The following is a 23,391-nucleotide window of genomic DNA, read 5'->3' on the forward strand; positions in this document are numbered from 1 at the left end:
TTATACTTTATAGTTATGATAGTGAAGTCCGCATTTACGTCATATCGATATTCTTTGTTTTGACATATAGCAATTTCTATGTTTAGGCTATAAATTAATATAGTCAATAATATATTATGAAGAGTATTGAATAAAACATCGTTATTCTAAATGTAATAAGATTTTGGACTGACTTTATGACAGTCAAGCAAGACTGATAAGACTTATTATTATATACAATTTTTTTATAAATTATTCATCTTATTTACTTACAATAAAATCAGATTTTAATTTTTTTATTATATAAAATGAGTGCAAAACTTTAAGTTAGTTATTGTAGAACAAATGAACTTACATTTTCAACCAAAAGTTATTTAATATTCATATTGATTACGTTATCTGGTATTTTTATAAAATCGCGAAATTGTGACATATCTTTTATAATTTATAACACAATCGTCCATCACTAGCCACTTACCACTATCGTTACCGGTTCTGTGATAGTACAGTCCATGAAGATTTTACAAAAATCAAAATGGCGGCTATGTTATACTTTTGTACCTACTCTGAAGACTAATGTCAGTTTTCATTGATGTTCTACTTAGAGTTTTAATTAGTCTAACTCTTATTATTTACAATTCAAAGTATATTTTACAAGAAAAGCTTTAAATATGGCTTGGCAAATACCAGGTCCATGGAACCCAGGGTTATCTTTGGCACCTGATCCTTCAACTATGAATATGCCCGGTATGAGTTCACTTACCGCCGAACAATGGAGCTTGATGCAACAGCAAAACTGGCAGCAATGGGCTCAATGGCAGCAACAGTATGCCCAATGGCAAACTCAATATGGTGATAAAGTGCGTTCATTATTTCAATAAAATTTTTACTGTACTATGTATATGGATTTTAAAACATATTTTTTATTAGTAATAACTGTGTATAGATATATATTGAACACTATACTTCCGACGTGGCATGAAATAGTACCTTTCAAGTGTTAATAAATTTTAACAGTATATTTATTTTTTGCAGTATGCCGAGCAAATGCAAGGAATGCCACAATTGGGAATGGTTCCACCACAACCAACAACACTTCCACCCCCTGCACCGCCCCCACCAGATAACCCTCCTCCTCCACCACATGAAAATGACCAGCCTTTGTATTGCAAGCCCCACCTTCCGACAATGCTACCATCCAACCAAACTCAAAAGTATAATCAAAATTTTCATAATCATAATGCTGGCAACATAAATATAAGTAACAAACAAAATCAGACTTACAATACAGAGGATAAATGTGATGCACAACTTCAACCCACAAATTCAGTAAACAGTGAAGCATTAATGAAGCTAGCTGAAGAAGAGAGGCTGTTTGATGTTCAGTTTAAGAAATGGGAAGAAGAAATAGAAAAATGGAAGAAAGAAAATGTTAATCACCCAGACAAAAGAGCTTATGGTGAGTATGAACAAAAGTTTGAGGCTTGCCGTGCTCAACTTCTAGAGAGAAGACAACAGATGAATCAAAAACGAGCAACACTTATGAATAGTGTGTCTCAAACATCAAGCACAGGTAATACACAAATTTCTTCATTAAATCAAAATACATGTTCTAAACAGACTCAACCAGGTCAGATTACTAAACAACCTCAAAGCTACCCAAATCAATCTTCTAATTATAATCAATTTGGTGGTAATTATAAAGATGATTCTAGAAGTAACAATATAAGCATTGTTTCTCAAGATAGATATGATTCATATCAGAGTCATAATAGTTTCTCATCTATAAGAAAAAATGAAAGTAACTTAAACATGGCAAATAAGGGTTGTAAACAAGATGACATACCAAAACCAAGTTTTCTACCCACTGAAGCATCTAAAGGAATTCCTGGATTGGATTTGGTCCGACATCCAGAAAAGGCACCTCAGCAAGATATTATTGATATTACTCAAGAGGAAACAGACACAATTACTGAGAGGGGTCCTGATTACTCGACAATTTCTCAGGGAATTAATAATATTCTTGGAGATGCAAAAATCATGAATATACTTTCCATGGTGCAAAATCAAACATCTAATATAAACAACTCAGTTAACATAAAGACAGTACCTTCAGATGGACAGTGGAATAAAGGTTTTAATAAAAAACAGGATAATTTTGATAATAGACCACAAGGTGGTAATTTTGACAATCAATCACAAGGTGGTAACTATGATAACAGAGTGCAAGGTAGTAATTATAATAATAGACCACAAAGTGGTGACTATAATATACAGGTTCAACAACAGCCAGAAAACAATTATGGAATTAGAGCCCCCCCACCATCCAATAACTTTGGTAACAGATTACTACCACTACCTAATACTTTTGTAAAGAGACCACCAGCCCCATACAACTATGAAAATAGGCCAGTACCAATAAATCCACAAAATAGACCACATCCACCAAATATTTTTGAAAATCAAAATTCTGATTATGGTGTAGCACAAACAAATTTCGATAATAGGTCTAACATGCTCAATGGACCTGATAACAACAGTCAAATGCCAATGAACAATTATAAAAAGCCTTTTCCTAGACAATCACAAGATGGGTATGATCAAAGCTACAATGAAAATATAGACAGTTATGATCAGTATGGGCATCCTGAAAGGAGAAATACAGGGAACAAGTCAGGACCTACTCCTCAACCTCTTCTTGAAATTAATACTGGCATAAACAAAGTGACTAGTTTTGACCAGAATCCAGATATATCAGCTCCAGTTCCAACAAAGGTGTCTTGGGCAGAAGACCCGTTATTTTCACCATCAATCATTGTTGAATATGAGCATAAGTCCTTAAGGCTAAAAGGTAATTTCTATTATATTACTCTTTCGTTTATTTTATATTATAAGCTTTATAATATAAAAAAAAAACTTGTGAGGTTTCATTGTTACATTATATTTAGCAAAACTTTTTTTTTAGTAAAAAAATTGTGCAGTTATCACAATTTTTGTGTGCATTTTACAATCATGATATTAGTTAAATCACTACCAATTACGGTCCTAAGCTGTAATTATTCACTCTTGATACAAAAATCTTGTACTAGTGAGATTCAATTTAAATAAAATGTTTCCTTTCAGCTCATAAATTTATTGAACCAGTCCATACATTTGACTATAACCACAAATCAAAAGATGAAGATAAAAAAAGAGATTTTGAAAAAGAAGTGGACGAACTATTTACAAGAATGCCGCAAACTGAAAAAGAAAGCAGTCGACGTTTTCGAGACCCTTATCTACGGGATTATGAAAGAAGACCTGAAATGCCTAAGGAAGAATGTAGACCTAGACTACAAAGAGAAGACCTATCTTTCCGTGAAGAAAGACCTAGATTAGAAGACAGATTAGATGAAAGGAGACATGATGATCGTGATAGGTTTAGGCGTGAGGAATACAGGGATAGAGAAAGAGACAGAGACAGGGATGTTGGTCGTGATAGAGAAAATGCTCGGGAAAGAGATATTAGAAGTCGGGATGCAAGAGACCGTGATTACGGACGTGATTTAGGTAGAGATCGCAATTTAGGACGGGAACGAGAATATGGAAGAGACAGAGATTTTGGTAGAGACAGACTAGTAGACCATGTAAAAGAAAGAGATATTGATTATGGACGAGATAGAGATCTGCATAGAGATAGAGACGTTAAGGATAGAATAAAAGATTTAGAAAGAGATAGAAACCATAGTAGAAGTCGAGAAAGTGAGCAAAGAAAACGGGCTATTAGTGTAGACAGTGAAATTACTACTGGTACAAAGAAAACTAAAACTGAAAACCCAAGGCCGATTGTTATGATTGATGACATCTTGGAGGAACCAGGTCGAAGTATGAGGCCAGAAAAAATTGTTATTATTTTACGAGGTAAGATTTTTAAATCAATTTCATTTTCTACATTTATTTATTATAATAATACTAATACTCTTAGGTATAGCTGGATACAATTTTTTTTTAATATTTTAAAATTAAAAATTAAAAAAAATTAAAACTTATATTCTTAGATTTAAAATAAACAACCTTGTTATTTAATAAAATCTATATTTTTGAGTAACACATGCCACAGTAATTTTACCACTAAGAATGTATATAAGTGAAAATATGGTATTATATCGCATCTGTTTCTGAAATGACTGTTCAAAGTAATGCTAGCCACGTTTTTGTGTGATAAATCTTAGGGTTAGATACAGAGTCAAGACTTTTTTTTTCTGTAAGTATGTTTGTACAAACACTTACACGTCAAGCCATTTTTTTTTAAACTAGTGCTAAGTATAACTCCGTACGTCAAAATGAATTGGTTTTTGACACATGGAGACGATACCCTTTATTTATTACTTAAGGCTTAAACTGTGGAATCGGTAGTATGATTGACTCTATTTATTTAATATTTGAAGTGAAACTACTTTATCGGGGTTGGAAAAAAATTTAGTGTAAAATTTTTTCGTTACGCGTCACGTTTTTCGGTTACGCGCCATGTTCCTTTTTGAAGTCAAACTTCTTTATCGGCGTTGGAAAAAAATTTACCGTCACATTATTTATTATTATTTATTATTTATTTTGTTATTATTCGACACTTAATATTTTAATGACAATTAAATTCATTAAATTCCTAACATATCTTCCTTTTTCCGTCCCTCTAAGTATCGGAAATCTAAACTTTTAGATTTGTATAAATATGAACAACACTTCAAGATTAGTTTGCCACTGAAGTTTCACTTCTGACATGTGTACTTTGTACACACACACTTTTTTTTTATAAAGATTGAGTCATAATAATGAATTGCAGGTCCCCCTGGCAGTGGGAAATCGTATTTGGCGAAGTTAATACGAGACAAGGAAGCTGAGCATGGTGGTACAGTTAGGATTATGTCCATTGATGACTATTTCATGCAAGAGGGGGAAACAGAGGAAAAGGATCCGATTACTGGGAAAATTGTATGTATCAATGTTATTTTGTTGCATGAAATCAAATTAAATGTAAGTCTCTATAATAATAATAATCTCTATATAATAAATATTTGGTTGGGCGTGGTAGGTAAAAGTTTGCGCATTTACTTTTAGTAAGATAAATTTCGAGAAATTTAAAATTACAAATGATTTTAAATGAAATTAGATACGGCTATTGCGCCGTTTGTTTTGTAATAGCGATATTATAAAACGTATTTTTAACATATCGCCTTCTCTTTGGACTTGTCGTCTACTATCTATGTATACATTTTATCATTATTTTATTCCTGTGTAGCAGAGTCAAAATTAAGTGTTAGGTTCAGGTTACAAGATCTATGACTTCCGTATCTCAAATTCCAATACGTGTTTGACATACGCGACGTTTGACAGATAGATCAAACAAACAACGTCAAACGTCACTTTAAAAGAAGCGTACAGGTCACTGACGTTCCTTTCGCATTGTGTACATGTGAACGTCCAACTATAGTAAAATTTTTTTTTATGAGAGAGTTTAGGAATTATATTTATTTATGAAAACACAAACTTAAATACCATCGTTTTTACAATTTGTAATATTCCATATATTAAAGTATTTTAAAAACAAAATAAAAATTACAGGTAAAGAAACCTTTATTAACATATGAATATGATGAAAAATTGGAGGAAACTTACATAGCATCCTTAAAGAGAGCATTTAAGAGGAGCATCACAGATGGCTACTTCTCATTTTTGATCTTCGACGCTGTCAACGACCAGTTAAGAAGTTATGCCGATATGTGGAATTTTTCCAGACAAAATGGATTTCAAGTAGGTTTAAATTAATGAGCTTTTTTACGATTATTTTTCCAGAAATACCATTTGCATATTATTCAATTGTTTTGGATCGCACATAAGAAGCGATTTTTAGATTTACGATTTACTTAAACTGGAAAAACTTGTGTAATAAGGTAGCGTTCAAGTATTACGTCACGCAATTTTTGGAGATTATTGACCCCCTCCCCCCCATTTAATGCGCCGTAACGTTTTTCTGTACCCAAGTATAGTAAACGTTTCGTGACCACCTAGTGACTCTTTATACCTAAAAGTTACCATTAAATTGTAAAAGTACTGGAAAGTCGCAAATAATATTAACAATAACGACTTAATTCAATCCCCGCCCCGCATCGTAACGTACCATAGGACCCTAAGTACCCGAAATGCTTCAATTTTATTATAATGGTGTTAAGCAGTCTAAAAACGAAATCTTTAGGTTTACATCTGCACGATGGAGTTAGATCCACAAATTTGCCACAAACGGAACATACACAATCGTAATCTCGAAGATATTCAAGTTATCTGCTCGCGATTCTTCGAAACTCCCGCGCACCATATTCTCCTCGACCCGACTACGTTACTTCAGAGTGCCGCTATTACTGATGTTACTATGGAAGATGCTGTTTCTATGGAGGACGTTCAAGAAACAGAGGTGAGGTATGAGGCCCTTTGACGGCTTTGGGCGATTTATCCGACGTATTTGAAGTTGACTAACGTATGGCATATGGCCGATGTGTTTTAGTTTAACGTTTGATTACTAGAGTTTTATTTGTGATAGTTTTGGGAGAGTCCTTCATAACCTCATAGATAGATCATCAACATGTGATCGAAATTTAACGGAAACGCGCGATTAAATGTAGCATTTTGAGCAGCTATATTTTTGACTTTTCAGCTTGATTGATTTGAAATTTATTAGATGTATGCAAAGAAGTTAATTTTGCCAGGATAGGTTAATGAGTTGTATTTCAGCCAAGTAACTTTACCAAGATGTGCCGGCAGGTCGAAGGTAGTTTTACCTCAAAGTGGGAGAGAATGGACGATGTCAACCAACTAGGTAGGTGTTTGTGACGGACGTTATATGTTATATCTTATATCTTATATCTATTGTTTATTATTGTGTATTGTTTATAACAGAAATTTAAACAACAAAAATAAAATTATGCAAGATTTTCTATAACAATTTTTGACGTGACAACGTCTTATAATTCGATGGAGCCGGCTGCACGCACGAAAAAACATGACGCATGCGGCGTTACCTCGCTCTGAGGCGTTCCATTTAAAATTGACATAATTGTATTTATGCGTACAAATAAATGTAACATGATCAATTCAATTGTGATTTCCATTTACCTTCTTCTCTATATCCATACAAAATACCTATCAAACAAATAAATTTTTTTTTTTAAATGCAACCATCTCATCAATATTTTTTTATGACGTTGTCACGTTCAACTATCGTCAGTAAACCGACTTTACAGACAACCGATTTTTTTTATAATTTTTAGGTTGATTCTTTTTCAAAAATATTTGTTCATAATTTCTCTATCCCAATTAAAAAGATATCTTATATGTCCCTTGTGAAAATGATATAAATATTTGGTATTACTAAAGTTGTGGGCTTGTTCCAGCCCGGCTTGATGGCACGAGCAAACCACTCCGACCGAAGCTGTCCATGGAAGACTACCTTCAGTTAGATGAATGGACCCCTAATAAGGCAAAACCTGGGAAGAAAACTGTAAGTATGATTTGTTACAAGTTCGAATGCTTTAAAATTTTTCTGCGTACAATTATTTTAGGTTAAGCCGTTTTGAATATCGCGATTTTTAATCGGCTGTGGATAGAGCATATTTGATTGTCCACGTTGTGGATACTAAAAATTGAATTTTCGTGGTTGTCGCGCTCCGGCACTGAATACTGTTTTGTATAATGTTACAACACAGATTTATTTATGAAAATATGGCGGCAATAATAGCTCTTTATTGAAGTACTGCTACTACAAATTGTTAAAATACTCAGGTTATGGTGTACTAGAGTACGAGATCTCGTGATGAATCTCCAGCGTAAAAATGGGTTTCTACTGTAATTTACGTTTTGTAAAATATAACACCAAAACAGATTCTATTTAACATAAATTTCAATCAGAATTTATTTTACATTATTTATCGGACGCACCAACAAGTCAACTATGTCATACCTCGTAATAAGTATCCGATTTTTTTAGCCCTTTTTTTCTATATTTATTTTATATATTTAAAAAAAATACGGTTTCTATGAACGCCTACTGCGTGACTGATACAGTAGTACTACATATATTTTTATGCCCTGCAAAATGCACCATAAAACAAAGGAGTAGTAAGACGTATTCGTAAGTTCCAAGTAATACTATATTAGTCTGTAATAGCCACAAATAGCCCCCGGTAAGATTTTTGTATGAGTTTCGCATTTCACACATTATTTCTATAATCCAGCAGATGAAGTTGGTGGGTGCAATTTATATTTGGGGTTTCATCGTTTTTCAATTAAAACAGGTTCGCTGGGCAGATTTAGAAGAAAGAAGAGAACAGGAAAAGATGCGCGCCATCGGATTTGTTGTCGGTCAAACTGATTGGAATCGAATGACTGACCCCACCATGGGGTCCAGTGCGCTCACTAAGACTAAATATATTGAACGCGTTAGACGCAACTAGACAGTCATAATCATTCTTTTTAATAGATATAAATAAAACGTGTGGATTCATAGTTCAAATAACATCGCTTTTTTATTCATGTAGAATGGCTGTCAGTAAGGCCAGTGTCCTATAGTTGGAAGCTTTTAATTTAAAACAGAAAACTCTTAGACTGTTTATTGTCTGGTTGTCTGAACATCAGTTTTAATGTGACTTAAACATAAAAGACATTCTGAATAACCATATTTCAAGAAGTCAGAATGATTTTTTAAAAAGGGTTGTTGACGGAAGTTCAGGCCTTACATTGTGGTATTAATATTAACCTTAAGACAGTTCTAAAAAGAGCATAGCTAGTAACGTTCTAATATCTACGAATAGGTACGTAGTTTTATACGGAGCTATCCGTATAAAATCGTAACCGTATTTAATTAAATATATTAATATTTTTAATAAGTATATTAGATCAGTGTCTAGGTTCACATAAGCATGTAAAGTCATTTTGCATAATATTTTAAATTTGTATTCAAAATGTCAGTTGCATATAAATAAAAGGTTTAGTTTAATCAAAACTCTATTTTGTAATAAGTGGTGAAATTTCCATTTAGTTGCTAAATATTTCACTATATGAATAAAGCTATTCTAAAATTATTTGTTTTATTTAAGCCTTTGGGAGCGTTCAAGTATTACGTAACGTATTTAGGGAGGGGGGGTCCTTTTGTAAAACGTTTCGATGAGCGGCGGGGATCAAATTACGCATTGTTGTACTTTTGACTTACACCACATAATAGTACTGCACTGTACTTGGGTACTGAATAACGTTACGGCGAGTTACATTGGGGGGGGGGGGGGGGGGGGGGTATAATCTCCCAATCTCTATATTACGTAATACTTGAACGCTCCCTTTATTGATTACATGAATTATATAAGACGTTACTTTTGGCCCATAGCGTTAACATACTTTGAAAAATGTGATTTATCGCTATATTTATGGACGTTGCTAAATGGATGATATGTTGATATTTTGGTCAAATGCTTCTCCTTGTCATCAGATGTCGGGTCATTTTTGTCGGTTTCGGTGTCGATTTTCACACTTTTATCTAATTTTAAACGTGTTTTTTCGAATTCATTACCCTCTTTTCCGGCTGACATTATCATGATTGGTGATGTGCTCATAGCCGTCATATGGTCCTTGATACATTGTTGAAGTATGTGCAAGAAGAATAAAAATGCTAGAAGCGTCAACGCGGACATAGCAGCTTTGCTTTTATGTTCGCCGCCGCTTGAGGAGTGACTGTGAACAAAAAATAATAAAAACTGTGAATATTATTTCTTGTATAACAATATTGATTGTTTAATTTCTTTTGATGAATGATATACAAATTAATTACTGAATTTGTAAAATATAGAACGCTACCTAACCTTTAACAAAATAATATAAATCGACGGTCCCTCCAAATCAAGACATGTCAAAAATCTCATTTTTTTTAGATTTCATTTTGGCTTTATCTTGTCTATACCTTTATGTGTATGTAAGATGCTTTTTAAATATTTTATGGTTTACTAGATAAACTTATCGTATAAGAGAACAAGTAAATTGGTTTCAAAGAATTGATGTCGTGTATACGAATAACTATACATATACCTTTGCACTATGATATTAAAAGCGCGCCAATCGACGCGAGCGGGAGTCATGTCGCTACTAAAACGCACTATTATAATAAAGTTAAGTGGTGTATTTTATAGTTATGTTGCATTATTAATATCACTGGGAAACATAAGTAACAATAGATCAAAGTTATTAGTGGATATTGCTAACTCTAAAAATGTTCAGTATGACTTATGTCATTCAATGAAAAACACTACCTCTCCATTGGCTAGTGAGAAAATAAAATATATGTTACATTTCGACAACAAAAAACTAGCCAGTGAGATGGAAAACGTTGACTAATTAGTAGCTCAATCGAATCCATCAAAAAATTGTACAGCAATGTTTGATTTTTAAATAATAAATGCTATCACACCCCATGCTAACATCAGTGTTCTAACAAAAAATAGTAAAATTATATACGGATAATGGATATAGTTTAACTATTTTTGGTGCTGGAATAAAAGAAGCTGTTTTTTTACACGTGGGACGAAAGAATTGCTAAAGGCGGCGCTAATGAAGTGGCAAGTTGTTTGTTTTATTTTTGTAAAAAAAGGTTGAAGTCGGTGTTAAAGATTTTACATTCTGGTCAGACAACTCCGCAGGCCAGAATCGCAATCGTATTGTATTTACGTACTACAAACAACCAATTTAACTTTGTACTTGTGCCATCGTTTCTTTGAAAAGGGAAGATCAGTAAAAATCAAAATCATTTATGTACCTAATGAATACTAGCTGCTGCTTCGTTGGGCTAAACAGAATGCACACCTTATACAGTCGTAGTAGTCGATCTTGATCCACTTCTACAAGTGGATCAAGATTAATTTTAGATTTCAAAGAATGGCTACATACTAAATACTGGCTAAAACATACGAACTCTGAGAAAATTATTTGGTATGGAAACAGAGAAGTTAAAATTCAAGGGAGCTGTCCAGACGGTCTAGAATTTAAATATGATTTATTTGAAGATAGCTATAGAAAACTGATCTGTGACTACAATTTGAAATGCACAAGAGCAAGAAAAAAGAAAAAGCAAGAGATCATACTAGAGATGTTATACAAACAGCCAATTGCGATAACTGAAGCAAAGTACAAGAACTTGATTATTTTGTATCATGAATGAAATGAAAACAATGAAAACCTTAATATTACGCCGATGATTAATTAGATAACTTAGAAACTAATTCATTTAATTTTTGATTTTTATGTTGAAAAAATAATAATTAGTGTATAAATTAAATAATTAATCAGTCTGAATGAAGCTGTAATGATAATTAGATTAGTTATATCTTCACATAAATAAATTATTATACTAGTTTATTGTTAATCTCTTTTTAGAATAGTTGATTGTAAAGCATTAATTATTATTACCGTTATTTTCTATTTTAAGTTCCTATTTAATTGTGTCTCGTACCTTTCATTATAATAACATAAGTACACGTTTTAAAATAAATTTAAAGAAAAACTAGTTGATATTATTGATTTGATATCTCCTACGTATAAACGGCTAACTTAGACTTAACCGACAGGCTTATATAAAATTTATAATGTAGAAACAGTCATCTATCGAGTTTTTCATCAAAACATGTATAAATTTACAAATGGTTAATAGAATCATAAACTTGAAATGTCTTATAAATCATTTTAGAAAAAAATAATATCAAAAAGTGATTGATAAATTTCTAGAGAGATTCAAACATTCATTACGCTCTCCTGAAAACCTATAATTTTGACATGTCGCTTTGTACGTAGGGACCGTCGAAATATTATGCTTTAATTTACGATATTTTTATTATTAGTATGCTCTTATTGTTCTAATTATCAAAACATATTACTGCTTGGATGATGTATGTTCATGTGAAGGAGGTTCATACGTGTAGTAAACATGTTGATCGTGTGAAGTGGGGTAGTCGGCGTATCTGTTTAAAACAAAATATATGATATTAGTTCATAAATGTACATAACCTTGTTTTACTTTTCAGGGTTGTCTTTATATTTTTGGTTTTCATAACATCATCATTTTAAATTAGGTATGTTATACCTATTAATTACGACTGTATTCAAACGCACCATACGTTTAAATAGTTATTGTCTTGTCGTTATACAGTGGAATCTCGATAACTCGAATATCAAGGGATCGGCAAAAAAATCGAGTTAATAAGAACTTACATATAATTTAACTGCTGAAATTTCGACTTACAGAGGCGCGATTTCTAAGTGTATTTTTCTATTTGTAGAGTCGAATTTGAATAACAATTCAACTTAAGTTTTGTAGTATTTATTTTTTTATGAATGTGTTCATTCATTGCACGTGTTTAAGACAAAAACCAATCGTATTAGAAGTCCCGAAATCGAACATTCATTTTGGATTTTATTGCTATAATTTCGGGGAATCCCTAGTAAGTCGTCATTATTTTTTATTAACGACGACTTACAGTCTCCTTTTTGAAATTCGAGTTATGGAGTGTAAATATGTATTATCAATACTTCGAGGAGAAATAACATTTTATTCGAGTTACAAAGTCTAAATAATTCGAGATACCGCGTATTTTAGGGGTTCAGCGGAAGGGAATGGCATTTTTTTCGCCTTACTGAGGATTTCGACTTAACGAAGTTCGAGTTATCGAGATTCCACTACGATGATAAATATAGGAAACGCCACTAAGCGGGTTTTCAATCGCCGGGTTTTTTTTTCGATTGATGATTGCTTCGGGATTAAAAGAAAAATATTTCTGACTTAACAAGTTTTGCAAATTATCAAACTTACCTTTCAGCCATCTGTTTCTGTCCCACGCCCAAATGTGAAACGAAATTCTCCATTTCAGTTGTTTTTTTGTCACTGGTTGAGACAATACTGAGACATTTCATACTTATGCCTATGCTCTGATAACTTTGATTGATGTGCTTCAGATCCGCATAATGCATAACGGGATACGCATTTGACACTATGACATGTGAAATTAATGTAATGCGCTATCATTTAGCTAATAACACTTTATTGTAACACATTGAGCTTGGTATTGTATTTGTCAGAGCTTAAATTAAAAGAAAACACATTCGTATTTAAATTAATTTATTTTACAATCACATTCACACAAGGACGTCCTCAAACACACAATCACAATAATATACAATATCAATTCTAAACTATGAGGTGATATATTTTTATATCACACATAACATCAGTCGTTGTTACAATATATAAATTGGCGGATTTACAATAAGAAAAAGTAAATTATTTGCCAATTTTATCGTATGGACGGAAGTTTTCACTGGGAGTGGAATTTAAAAATGCCTAAGTTTATACCACTAGAAATAAGTTAAATAAATAAATAATTTAAATTATGATAATATTTCTTCTCCACAACAATGGGTTGAGCATCTATTACTGTACTACGTTATACGAACCATTTAAATTTTTAACATTAGCTTTGTAATGCGAAATGGTGTACTGTCTAAAGTTTGGAATCGTAATTTTTAAAATATCTACAGGGATTTTTCGTTACAATATATCGTTTTGGTTTTTACATGATGTGCGTGTTACACTTCATTGCATTGAAGATACAATTCGCGACAATCAACGCCAGATCTGCCTCGACGTCCTGCTTCGTAGAATTGTTGGGATGTTGCGCCAGATTGTCTCTCTAGGACGAAACTAGCAGCGTACCTATAAATAATCAAATTGTCGACACTATATCTTACGAAAATCTCTATATACGTATTTTCAAGAACAATTTTTTAACTGATGTTTGACACTTGAACATGTATGTTTACGGGAGAAAGTAATATCGTCAGTCCCTTTAACTACATGAATCCCTTCAACCAAATGAAGCTCTTTGATATTTAACCTGGATATAATTATTATTTCAACCAAAATGTACTTACGTTCCGAGTTGACAGAAGACACTCTTGGGTCCAATATCTGTGGAGCATTCGCTATTCGCATCGCAGACGTATTTTTGAAGACATTTGTCATCGTTAGTACCGAAGGACCTGACATAGGTTTTCATCATGGCAATACCGGCTAGCGCTGCGTCACTGACTGAGTCTTTACGTCCCATGGAGCGTGCGGTCAGCGATCGGTGAGAGAATGATGTCTTCAACGCATCCAACAGGTTCACAACGATGTTGATAAACTGTGACAGTGAACAGAACGCTATGTTAAACTCGGAGTTAAGAAACAATAAACAAATACTATATTCATAATATGAATGGACTTTAAATGAAGTGCTTGAAATGGGATACTTTCCCCGTCCTCGTGAATATGGAGTTCTGCGTCAAATCTATATTTTGAAGTTGGCTTATGAGGATTGCATAATGTATTATAATATCTACATAATGATGGGATAGAAATTAGAGTAGGAAGGGAGCCTACCTCTCCAGCCTGCTTTGCCATCGAGGCGACTTGGTCGGGATCTTTGGCACCGAGCATCGTCGACAGAACCGCAGCCAAAATACTCTGAAGCAAGCGAGAAGCAACACCATATCCATAACCAAACTTTACTATTTACAATCAAATATCAGAACAAACTCAAAACCTTTTGAGGATGTTTTGAGGTGCGACGGGATATTTGTCTTGATACTAGGTGAGGAATTGTACTCTAGGTGCTTTCAAATTGATAATATAAAGTAGCAAAGGTAAATGCATATCTACATCGATGTTAGTGGATCAGTAAGACGTGATGATGATTCTTTTGTACAACTATTTGTGACCATGCGTCGCTATATAGGTTTTCTTACCTGCATCGGTGAGTTTCCGTTATCAACTTTATCGATTCCGTCACTAGAAGCACCTCCTCCAAGGATGGCTGTTAAGATTTTGAGGCCCATTGAAAGGAGGTTAGCCCATGGAGATGGAGCAACAGAGTCTGTGTCAATGTTGTCACTCTTGTTTGGGCCAGTGGTGCCAGGATTGAAAAGCATTTGCATTATCATCCCTGAAAATCATTTTCACATTGATGATATTATATCCGTATTTTTAATATGACAAATTTAATAACAATAATAAACACAAACAACCCTTTCAGTAACCTTAACATTTTTTTATAATTATTTACTATAAATATTACAAAAACGCAAAGCGGTCGTCCGTTCAATTAACATAATTTGTACGTAACGCACTAATTGCCTATATTATTATTATATTTTTTTGTATTCACCTAAATTTTGCTTACCAAGCATATTTGACCACGAAAAGCCGCCATCTGAAATAGAGTTGTTCTGAATTTCGTCGATGTCGTCAAGGGCTACTTTTTTCAATGCATTGGGTTTTTCAGCAAACTTGCGCTCTTGTACCATTTGCTCGTGGGGCAGAGGTAGCGAGTTGCTGTAGTACTGTGGATTTTGTGTTCGGACGTTGCTGGTAGCCTGAAATAAAAATAGTTCCGTCTAAGCCAAGGATTTATTTGGTTATATAAGGAAAATATTTTTGTGTCGACGCAATCATTCAGATTTTAAAGATTGTTTTCAGCGGAACCTTTACAATTCTGTGCAGATTTATGTATTAATTATTTTTATGTTGCCTTAATTTAAAAAAAAATATTTTTTTTTAAATATTTAATAACGGTAATCCTTAAATTTTCTGTTCATCATTCTTTAAGTAGATTAATCAGAAAAGTTCTTACGTTCCCGCTCAGGTTTTGTATGTTTGGAAAGATAAAAATAAATAACGTACTTGTGATATAAGAGGTGCATGTTGAGGGTACGCCAATGTGTGAAGAATTGCTGATGAACTGATCAGGGCCAAAAGCGCCCATCCTGCTACTTTTTGATGCATTCTGAAAAAAAGGTAAGTTTATATATAAATCGTCACAGTTCATGTGTAAAAACCCTATTTTATCTCAAAATACGTCTTCGAATAAACTCTGTATGATTTTCTCGAAGCTAGCACGCGCCAGCCGATTAGAAAGTGTTCTGATGAGCGATTCGCGTAGATTGATTGCTTGTTCGGTACTTGTAGAAAGTGGCCCCTCGCGTTCATTTACGAGGATGTCGACTAATTAGAGGATGTACAATTAAAATAATTGACGTTAAGTAATTATTCAACTTTCACGTCAAGTTATTATCCTATAGTGACACGGCTTCGATAAAAGTACAGGATGTATTCACAAAAAGAGTATCCATGAACCTTTAACCTAGAATTGTTGTATTAAATATGTTAGCCCTTTAATGTTTTCATTTGGTGGCTTCGACGGTAAATAATAGACAATTTTAATATCAACTGAGTTAATTAAATAAGGAATTAGCACAATAGTGCATATCTATTTACAAGACGTCTCGTCTATCCGGTATGGAAGTGTGCTAGCGGTTTGACCGACAGCGAATACAGGTGACCCGGTCTTTACTAACTGTAGTGTCACCTCTCGCACCTGTTAATAAGGTGTTATAAATAACGGTAAACGAACTAGACACTTTCCAATTTTCCTTAGTACTTTTGAACTTATTAACTAGCATTCGTTATGCATTTACAAGTTTTTATTACGCGTTTGTCGCGTTATACTGGTTTTAAGCGACAGTGTCCGGCGAGATTCTCGCAGGAGAAATTTGCTGTTTCAAGTCATAATGCTTATGTTTTATGTATGTACATAACAGTGACTGAAACTTACTGAAAATACAATACATCGTTTCTTGTCGGTTAACGTGTGAAGAGGAGAAAGCAGGAAATATGAATGGGAAAACCAAATGACAAATTACCATTTTCACATTAATTGCTTTGATTATTGTTTCGAAAACAAGTAGCAGTTATTGTTCTACTTGCTTCTAGCCATCGAGGTCATACAAGTTCGAATATAATTTCTATTTCGACTAACTAGATTCGGTACAACTTTAGTAATCCTTAATTTAAAAATTTACTTAACATATGATTAGTTACATTCAAAATGTATTTTGAAAGAAAGTGACACCGCTATGGCTGAATTAATGTGCCATCGACCTGACCTAGTGACCTTGTGCGCCGGCGCACCGCTGTGAAGACCGTGATTAAATTAAAAAATTTACTTTCGGCAAGCTATTTACCTGCTTCCTCTGTGACATTAATGGTTCTATAATTAATTTAAATTATAATTAAAGTTCCACCTACATTTTTACTTTTTTTTGTAAAAAAGATTGCTGAACTATTCTGATTTGCTACGGCTTGATTTTGGTGTATAGAACTTTAAAAGTTTATTCCAAGGTGTTCGCACAAACCATGCTCATACCGTACTGTATGCTGTGGGTATTAGAACAAGACGCTGGGCAAGTCAAACATGGCGATAGGTGAAAGCAGATATCTTTGCGTGTGTGCCGTGCAAGGTTAACGTTTTTCTAATTTCGGAGCGAAGGTATAACCTGCTACACCGTAATCAACATAACTTTCGAACGGAAATTGGTCGTGGAAAAGTGATCACATCCCTGATTTATTAATGTGACAGTGACAGTAGTCACTAGTGTCAAAAATGCGCGGTTTATTTTGTTAATATCGCCATTTTTACTGTTTCAACCAAAATAAAGCAATTATTATATTATTTACATGAATTGCGTAATGGCTTCATAGTATTTATCTGAGTATATACAATTATATAATTGTTATATAATTTGAATTTTGTAGGTTTAGACTTATTTTCGCTTGCTCGATGACGCCGACTCGCGACGTCCGCTTTCTAATACCGAGCTGTTCTGTGCGTGTTTGCACGCGGATATTAACACCGTTTTATAAATATTTATTCATTGGTATTCTGTAGTTTGGTTATTTATATTTTTGCGCTTTGCCTATATAACGCATATTTTTAATATGCGAAAATATTGGAGATAAAAATATTTTAAAACATTTTAACATTTTTGTTATACTTTTATACAGATAATGCTATTACGTAAAAGCACAGTTCTAATTATATAAATGTATGACAACCCTAAACTAGGTTTCGTTATAATATTAATTAGTGTTAGTACAAAATTAACAGCATAAACTCTCGTTGAGTATAAATAATTAATAGAAGGAAAAAACTTTATTTCCATACTTATTTACCGCAAATATGTTAGATTCAATTGAATATGTTGTTGTATTATATATGTGTTTGCACTATTCGTTTTTACATGTATTTAATGTTCTACAAATGCAATGGATGCGTGCAACACCGTTACGTTGCTCTAATGTTCCCGTTTATCAATTAATAGAATTACATACTTGTGTTTGATAGATAATCGACTAAGCGTATTATATTTTACTAACTTCACATGCCAGAAATTCTTAAACACGTGCCTTATTGCGTGTAATATTTATGCATCACGTTTTCCTCGTTTCCTATATACCACGATGAAGTAGCCACACGATTGGAAGATGCTAAATTTCATTGCTATGTGAATCATATGAAATGTTAGATATTTCTATTCTTTCCCATACCATCTTCACTAAAATATTATTGTATTAGTAACAAAAGTTACCAGCTTTAAAAAATGTAAACCAAAAGTCGATTCTCATCAAAGTTTCCGATAGATCGACTTTCTCAAGATCATTATAAGCGGTCGTGGACTCGTTTTCATTTTTTCATACAGGATGCAAGTGAATAACCTATAATTTTTGTTTGAAAGGTGGTTACTCAATCGCCGGCCGGTGGGCACCTCTCACGAGACGTCAAAACTTTCACTTAGTTTTTTGGGTATCGTAATCCATCTACTTTTTTAATAATGGATATAAGATATTTTTTTGATTTATGAACTTCGATTAACTTTTCAAGTCGTAAGCGACAAAGATGGATACTAATCCGAGCGTGATATTTGAATTTAAATTCCTCATTTTATTAAACCCTTTTTATAATTGGAAATTAGAAATGTTTTAAATATGATGTTCCTAAGAGGTGCTATTTATAAAATCTTTAAATATGTTCAAAAATTGTTTGAACATAAATATAACTTTGATTTAAGAATCTCACGATTGTACCAAGATTCCCTAATTATAAGGGTTGAGATTTTTGTTGCCGAAATCCGGTCACTTCGGACCGTTCAAATTACATAATTATTTCGTAATTTGTACTCGTTATTTGTATGTTGCTACGAGAAATTGTCAGTGTTGGCACGCGAGTGTATTGACCATTCAAACTTTCTTTACACTATAGCCGTTGGGAGACGTTTCATGACTTTTAATGACGCTCAAGAAGTTATACAATCTAAATATTCTAAGTAAGCTATGCAAAGCATTAACCATTTGAAATAAAATTTGTTTAATTATTTTAAAATAAATAAATTGACCAAATTTGTCTCATACAAATTATTCGTAAAAAGGCCAACCAATTGTAAATGAAAGTTCAATTAATGAAAATAAAAGAAAATTTCAAATACATATTCCCTTGAACTTGAATTAATTTCATAAAGTTAGTTCTGCTCTATTTACGGATTAGAGTAATTACAATCGTAAACCGTTAAGTAAAACTAACCGCAATATTATACGGATATAATTTATTGCGATGAGCTAGTAACAATGGCGGGAAAATAGTAGCTTGATACCGTACGACAGAAAAACCTAGTTTTTCAGTCTTCAGCGAGCTTTTTATTATTTGAAAACAAAAAGCGACATCGTATCGAGTCATACTATCAAGTAATACTAGTATGATTAAATTTTACCGAAGATTATGGCATTTTTCGTTTTTGAATTGTCAAAATATTTAGACAATGTAAAACCTGTTTTGTCATAGACACAGCCTAATTCAGGGTCCTACGTTTTCACATTTTAGAAAGTGAAGGTTTTTACGTGTGAGTAAAGGAGAATAGCTGAACTAATGCTGACGACATCTTAATAGCCGTAGAAAATTCGTGACTAACATGTTTTGTATTATTTGCCTTTTGTTTTGAATTTAATTCAAAAGAGCGTTACGGTGAAGCTTTTTGTTACGTAAGATTTCTTATTAACTTTCATTATGCATCGTAAGCTTTCACTTGCCGATTTAATTACAGCTTAAAGTATTTACCATTAAAATCCAAATATACATTAATTATTAAACTGGAAGAAAAATGAACGTTACTGAAGGAATATTGATATTATCAAATCTTTGATTAATTTTTAAATAAAAATTTAAAAAAAAATGTGTAACTTTAGTATCCTTGTCATAGTAAGTTTTAAGTATTTTTTTTAAATAATTCATATGTATGCATAAATATATATATTATTTTTTAATATTAGTTTTTTACGCGCTTCTTACACATTACTTATTCACTTTAATTTTATAATAAATTATTTTCATTAAATAAATCCACTCCCAGGATCTAAAATTAAATATTTAAATTCCCTCGCATTCCAGGAAAAACCAAAAGTCTTACCTTGCTTCCAAATAGGTTAACACAAATCACTGAACACTATCTTCCAGACTTATCACTGGTGAAAGTGCGTGTTTACTGTGCGATGCTTTGACTTGCAATGAGCGTGGTGCCTTGAACTTCACATATATATAGTATGACCCAGTTCTGATGGGTAACTGTGTTTGAGTGTCCACTGCATCCCGTTGCTTGGGTGTGCTCCCCTTGGACTTGCCAAGGACGTTAATCGACCTTATTACCCATATAATGGTGGTTAAATGGGGACGCCTAATTAAGTCAGAAATATAATTAAAACTAGGCAACCAAAATCTATATTGGTGACTTCTAACTAACTAACTAACTAACTAACTAAAACCTCCTGTGCAAATGGGATGAGATAGCAGGAATTTCTAACACATATAACTTTATCTCTTATATCTAACACATTGGAAATGTTTGTTAGTTCTTCCACATTTTCGTTGAATATTTATTCATTTTTGTTTTATGCCGCTAATTATAGGATAATTTTAGTTTAGCATTAAAACATTACACAAAATTTGCAATAATCTTATTAAAATAAGCTATGAATGTCGTTACTTATATTTTATACAATACACATCGAATAAAAACACAAAAAACTAATGAATCGTTTATTTGTGTTTATTATTATATAATTAAAATTTGACAATTAAGAATAGATTATTTTGCTTCAGATGCAGCATGGGTGAGAGTTGACAACGTTTTCTAAATGGAAGAAGTATGAACTACAGGAATCTAGGAATTCTTTCTGCTACTACTCAAGTATACGCAAGAGATAATGATAATAAGTAAGTTTTTCCTACAAAATTTGTTATAAAATAGGACAATAGGATATATCTGACTGGTTTTCGTCTCAATAAAAAATTGCAATATAAAAAAATATATTTATTGTAGAGTAACAACACTATTTTGTATGATCTATATTCTATGCAGTTGGGTTCCAAATCCAATTAAATAACGAAAAGTACCCTTTTCAAACGAAGTTTTGTAATATATGAAGAAGTCATATAATCAGTTTCTAATCATTATTCTTAATAGGTGTGTGATGGCATTCTGTTTATTATCTAAAGTCTAGATTCCCGTATTAAAAAACAATATGACCAATAGCTACGAAGGTTTCAAAAGTCTATGATATCATAACTGACGCAAAAATTGCTCTACCATTCAAGGAAGCTCATTCGGATTGAGGCCACGATATATGGTATTTTCACTAATATTACTTGTATTGTTATCAATTTCCCAGACGCACGTGGAAATCAAATGAAAGACAATGGCCTATAGTCTTCCATGGCTTACTTATTATTTACCTATACACTTCTGCGCATTTAGTTTATTTAAATTTTAAATAATTTTTAAATTATGATACTTGTGTTGTATCCAGTTACATAGGCAAAAAATCATCAAAAATGTAATGTTCCTCGGTTATTTATGGCTTGATGAGTACAGTATACTTTATTAGCAAAAGTGGACCAAATGTAAACACTTATTTTAAATACGAATTTGTCACCTTGTTTTAACTACCAAAAAATAATTGTTTATAATTATCAATTTTATAGCTATACGATATAATTTATAACATTCTAAAACGGATTATTCTTCTCCAGGTTTGAAAATATGCGCTTTGGTATAATGAGACGATGAACAACGAAATACAAGATCACGAAGAATACATCTAAAAATCAGTAAGTTTTCATAATAAAATAAATAAATCAGTGGCGCTACAACCTCTTTAGGTCTTGGCCTCAGATTTCTGAATCTGTTTCATGATCATTTTTAAATCTAATAGGCAAGTAGGTGATCATCCTCCAGTGCCTGACACACGCCGTCGACTTTTTTGGGTCTAAGACATGTCGGTTTCCTCGCGATGTTTTCCTTCACCGTTCGAGCAAATGTTAAATGCGCACATAGAAAGAAAGTCTATTGGTCCAGCCGCCGGGGATCGAACCTACGACCTCAGGTATGAGAGTCGCACGCTGAAGCCACTAGGCCAACACTGCTCAAGTTTTCATAATAACAACAGTAATAACGATGATTCTTCAAAATTTGGGAGGTTACATATTTATTTTTAGCCCGCAATGTATACCTGTACGTAAAAAATGCATTCAGTACGTCTTTTTCAATACTACATACTAATACTGAAATACTAGTAAATTTAATCTTTAGATATAAGTTAACAAGTTACATAAGTACCATTTGAGTCATAAGCCTTGAGCGAAAGTGATGAATTTCGATACCAAAACAATGATTCATCTTATTGACCTGCTAATTGTGGCAACTTTTAATTTCTTTCCTCAAAACAGATGTCAATGAAATAAAATTTCTTAGGTTCCCAGCGGATTCTGTCTGTTCTATATCTTCATAATAATATATGAATTAGCCCCGGAGTTACTGTTTTATTATTATTAAAGCTTTATTAATTAATCCATACAACAATTGGTTAGTTAGCATTCCTGTAAACCGTTGATAGATTATTATTAACCCTTATCTCTTACCTATCAACGGCCGGTATTAATACACTCTTATATAATTTAAAGATGTAAGTTACATATGAGTGCTTGTTCTTTTTCTATATATAGGCATATAAACAATGACTATTTAATGTAGATAAGTAGCGTTGTAACTCGGTGGTAGGGTCGATACCTTATTACGAAAATTGTTTTGAGTTAAATCTCAATGAAATAAGTGTAGACATGTTGCTGAGCCCTACGTCATTAAGCAGACAAAAAATGTCAATTTAGTTTATTTTTCAGATGCGAAGTTACGATCGAATTTTGGATCGGGCTTTTCGAAGACGCCATTCCGTGCTCACATGTATGCGTCACCAACTTTCGTTTTCGGGGTATTCCAAGCAAAATATTTAAATGGTTTCCTCTAAAATTATAACTAAAATAAACTATTTTTTTTTTTGTATTTGTAAGCTTCATTTGTAATAAGACTCGTTTATGTGGAGAATAAATCATGCTTTACAGATATTGAGACTTTTTTTGAGAATTTTTCCTGCCCTTT

At 32.8% G+C, this 23,391-nt stretch overlaps 3 protein-coding genes across 9 annotated transcripts; 1 reads left to right on the plus strand and 2 right to left on the minus strand.

Moving 5' to 3' along the window:
• Positions 1 to 464: 464 nt before the first annotated feature.
• LOC125051733 (YLP motif-containing protein 1-like) lies at positions 465 to 23,315 on the plus strand. 6 transcript variants are annotated; one of them, XR_007117343.1, is made up of 11 exons: positions 465 to 839; positions 1,015 to 2,830; positions 3,103 to 3,879; positions 4,799 to 4,947; positions 5,578 to 5,766; positions 6,209 to 6,424; positions 6,760 to 6,826; positions 7,401 to 7,507; positions 21,060 to 21,173; positions 21,990 to 22,067; positions 23,136 to 23,315. XR_007117343.1 is itself a non-coding variant. In XM_047652262.1 (9 exons), the coding sequence occupies exons 1-9, from the start codon at positions 651 to 653 to the stop codon at positions 8,457 to 8,459; spliced, it is 3,669 nt and encodes a 1,222-aa protein (XP_047508218.1). In that variant the 5' UTR covers positions 466 to 650; the 3' UTR covers positions 8,460 to 9,083. The 6 variants fall into 6 exon arrangements, 3 of the variants coding, with proteins under 3 accessions (XP_047508218.1, XP_047508219.1, XP_047508220.1); XR_007117344.1 differs by lacking the exon at positions 23,136 to 23,315 and adding an exon at positions 22,711 to 22,729; XR_007117345.1 differs by lacking the exon at positions 6,760 to 6,826 and having other exon boundaries at positions 466 to 839; positions 23,136 to 23,314.
• On the minus strand, positions 9,317 to 13,074 carry LOC125051738. The gene is made up of 3 exons (XM_047652271.1): positions 12,851 to 13,074; positions 11,919 to 12,002; positions 9,317 to 9,729 (listed from the first exon to the last, which is right to left on the minus strand). Exons 1-3 carry the CDS (start codon positions 13,006 to 13,008, stop codon positions 9,369 to 9,371), a joined length of 603 nt encoding a protein of 200 aa, XP_047508227.1. The 5' UTR covers positions 13,009 to 13,074; the 3' UTR covers positions 9,317 to 9,368.
• Positions 13,144 to 20,495, minus strand: LOC125051735. 2 transcript variants are annotated; one of them, XM_047652266.1, is made up of 7 exons: positions 20,371 to 20,495; positions 15,758 to 15,860; positions 15,258 to 15,450; positions 14,824 to 15,020; positions 14,459 to 14,542; positions 13,969 to 14,219; positions 13,144 to 13,750 (listed from the first exon to the last, which is right to left on the minus strand). In XM_047652266.1, exons 2-7 carry the CDS (start codon positions 15,857 to 15,859, stop codon positions 13,624 to 13,626), a joined length of 954 nt encoding a protein of 317 aa, XP_047508222.1. In that variant the 5' UTR covers position 15,860; positions 20,371 to 20,495; the 3' UTR covers positions 13,144 to 13,623. The 2 variants fall into 2 exon arrangements, with proteins under 2 accessions (XP_047508222.1, XP_047508224.1); XM_047652268.1 differs by lacking the exon at positions 14,459 to 14,542.
• Positions 23,316 to 23,391: the final 76 nt, after the last annotated feature.

This window comes from Pieris napi, chromosome 8 (genome assembly GCF_905475465.1).
Source record: "Pieris napi chromosome 8, ilPieNapi1.2, whole genome shotgun sequence".
NCBI classification, from domain to species: Eukaryota; Metazoa; Arthropoda; class Insecta; order Lepidoptera; family Pieridae; genus Pieris; species Pieris napi.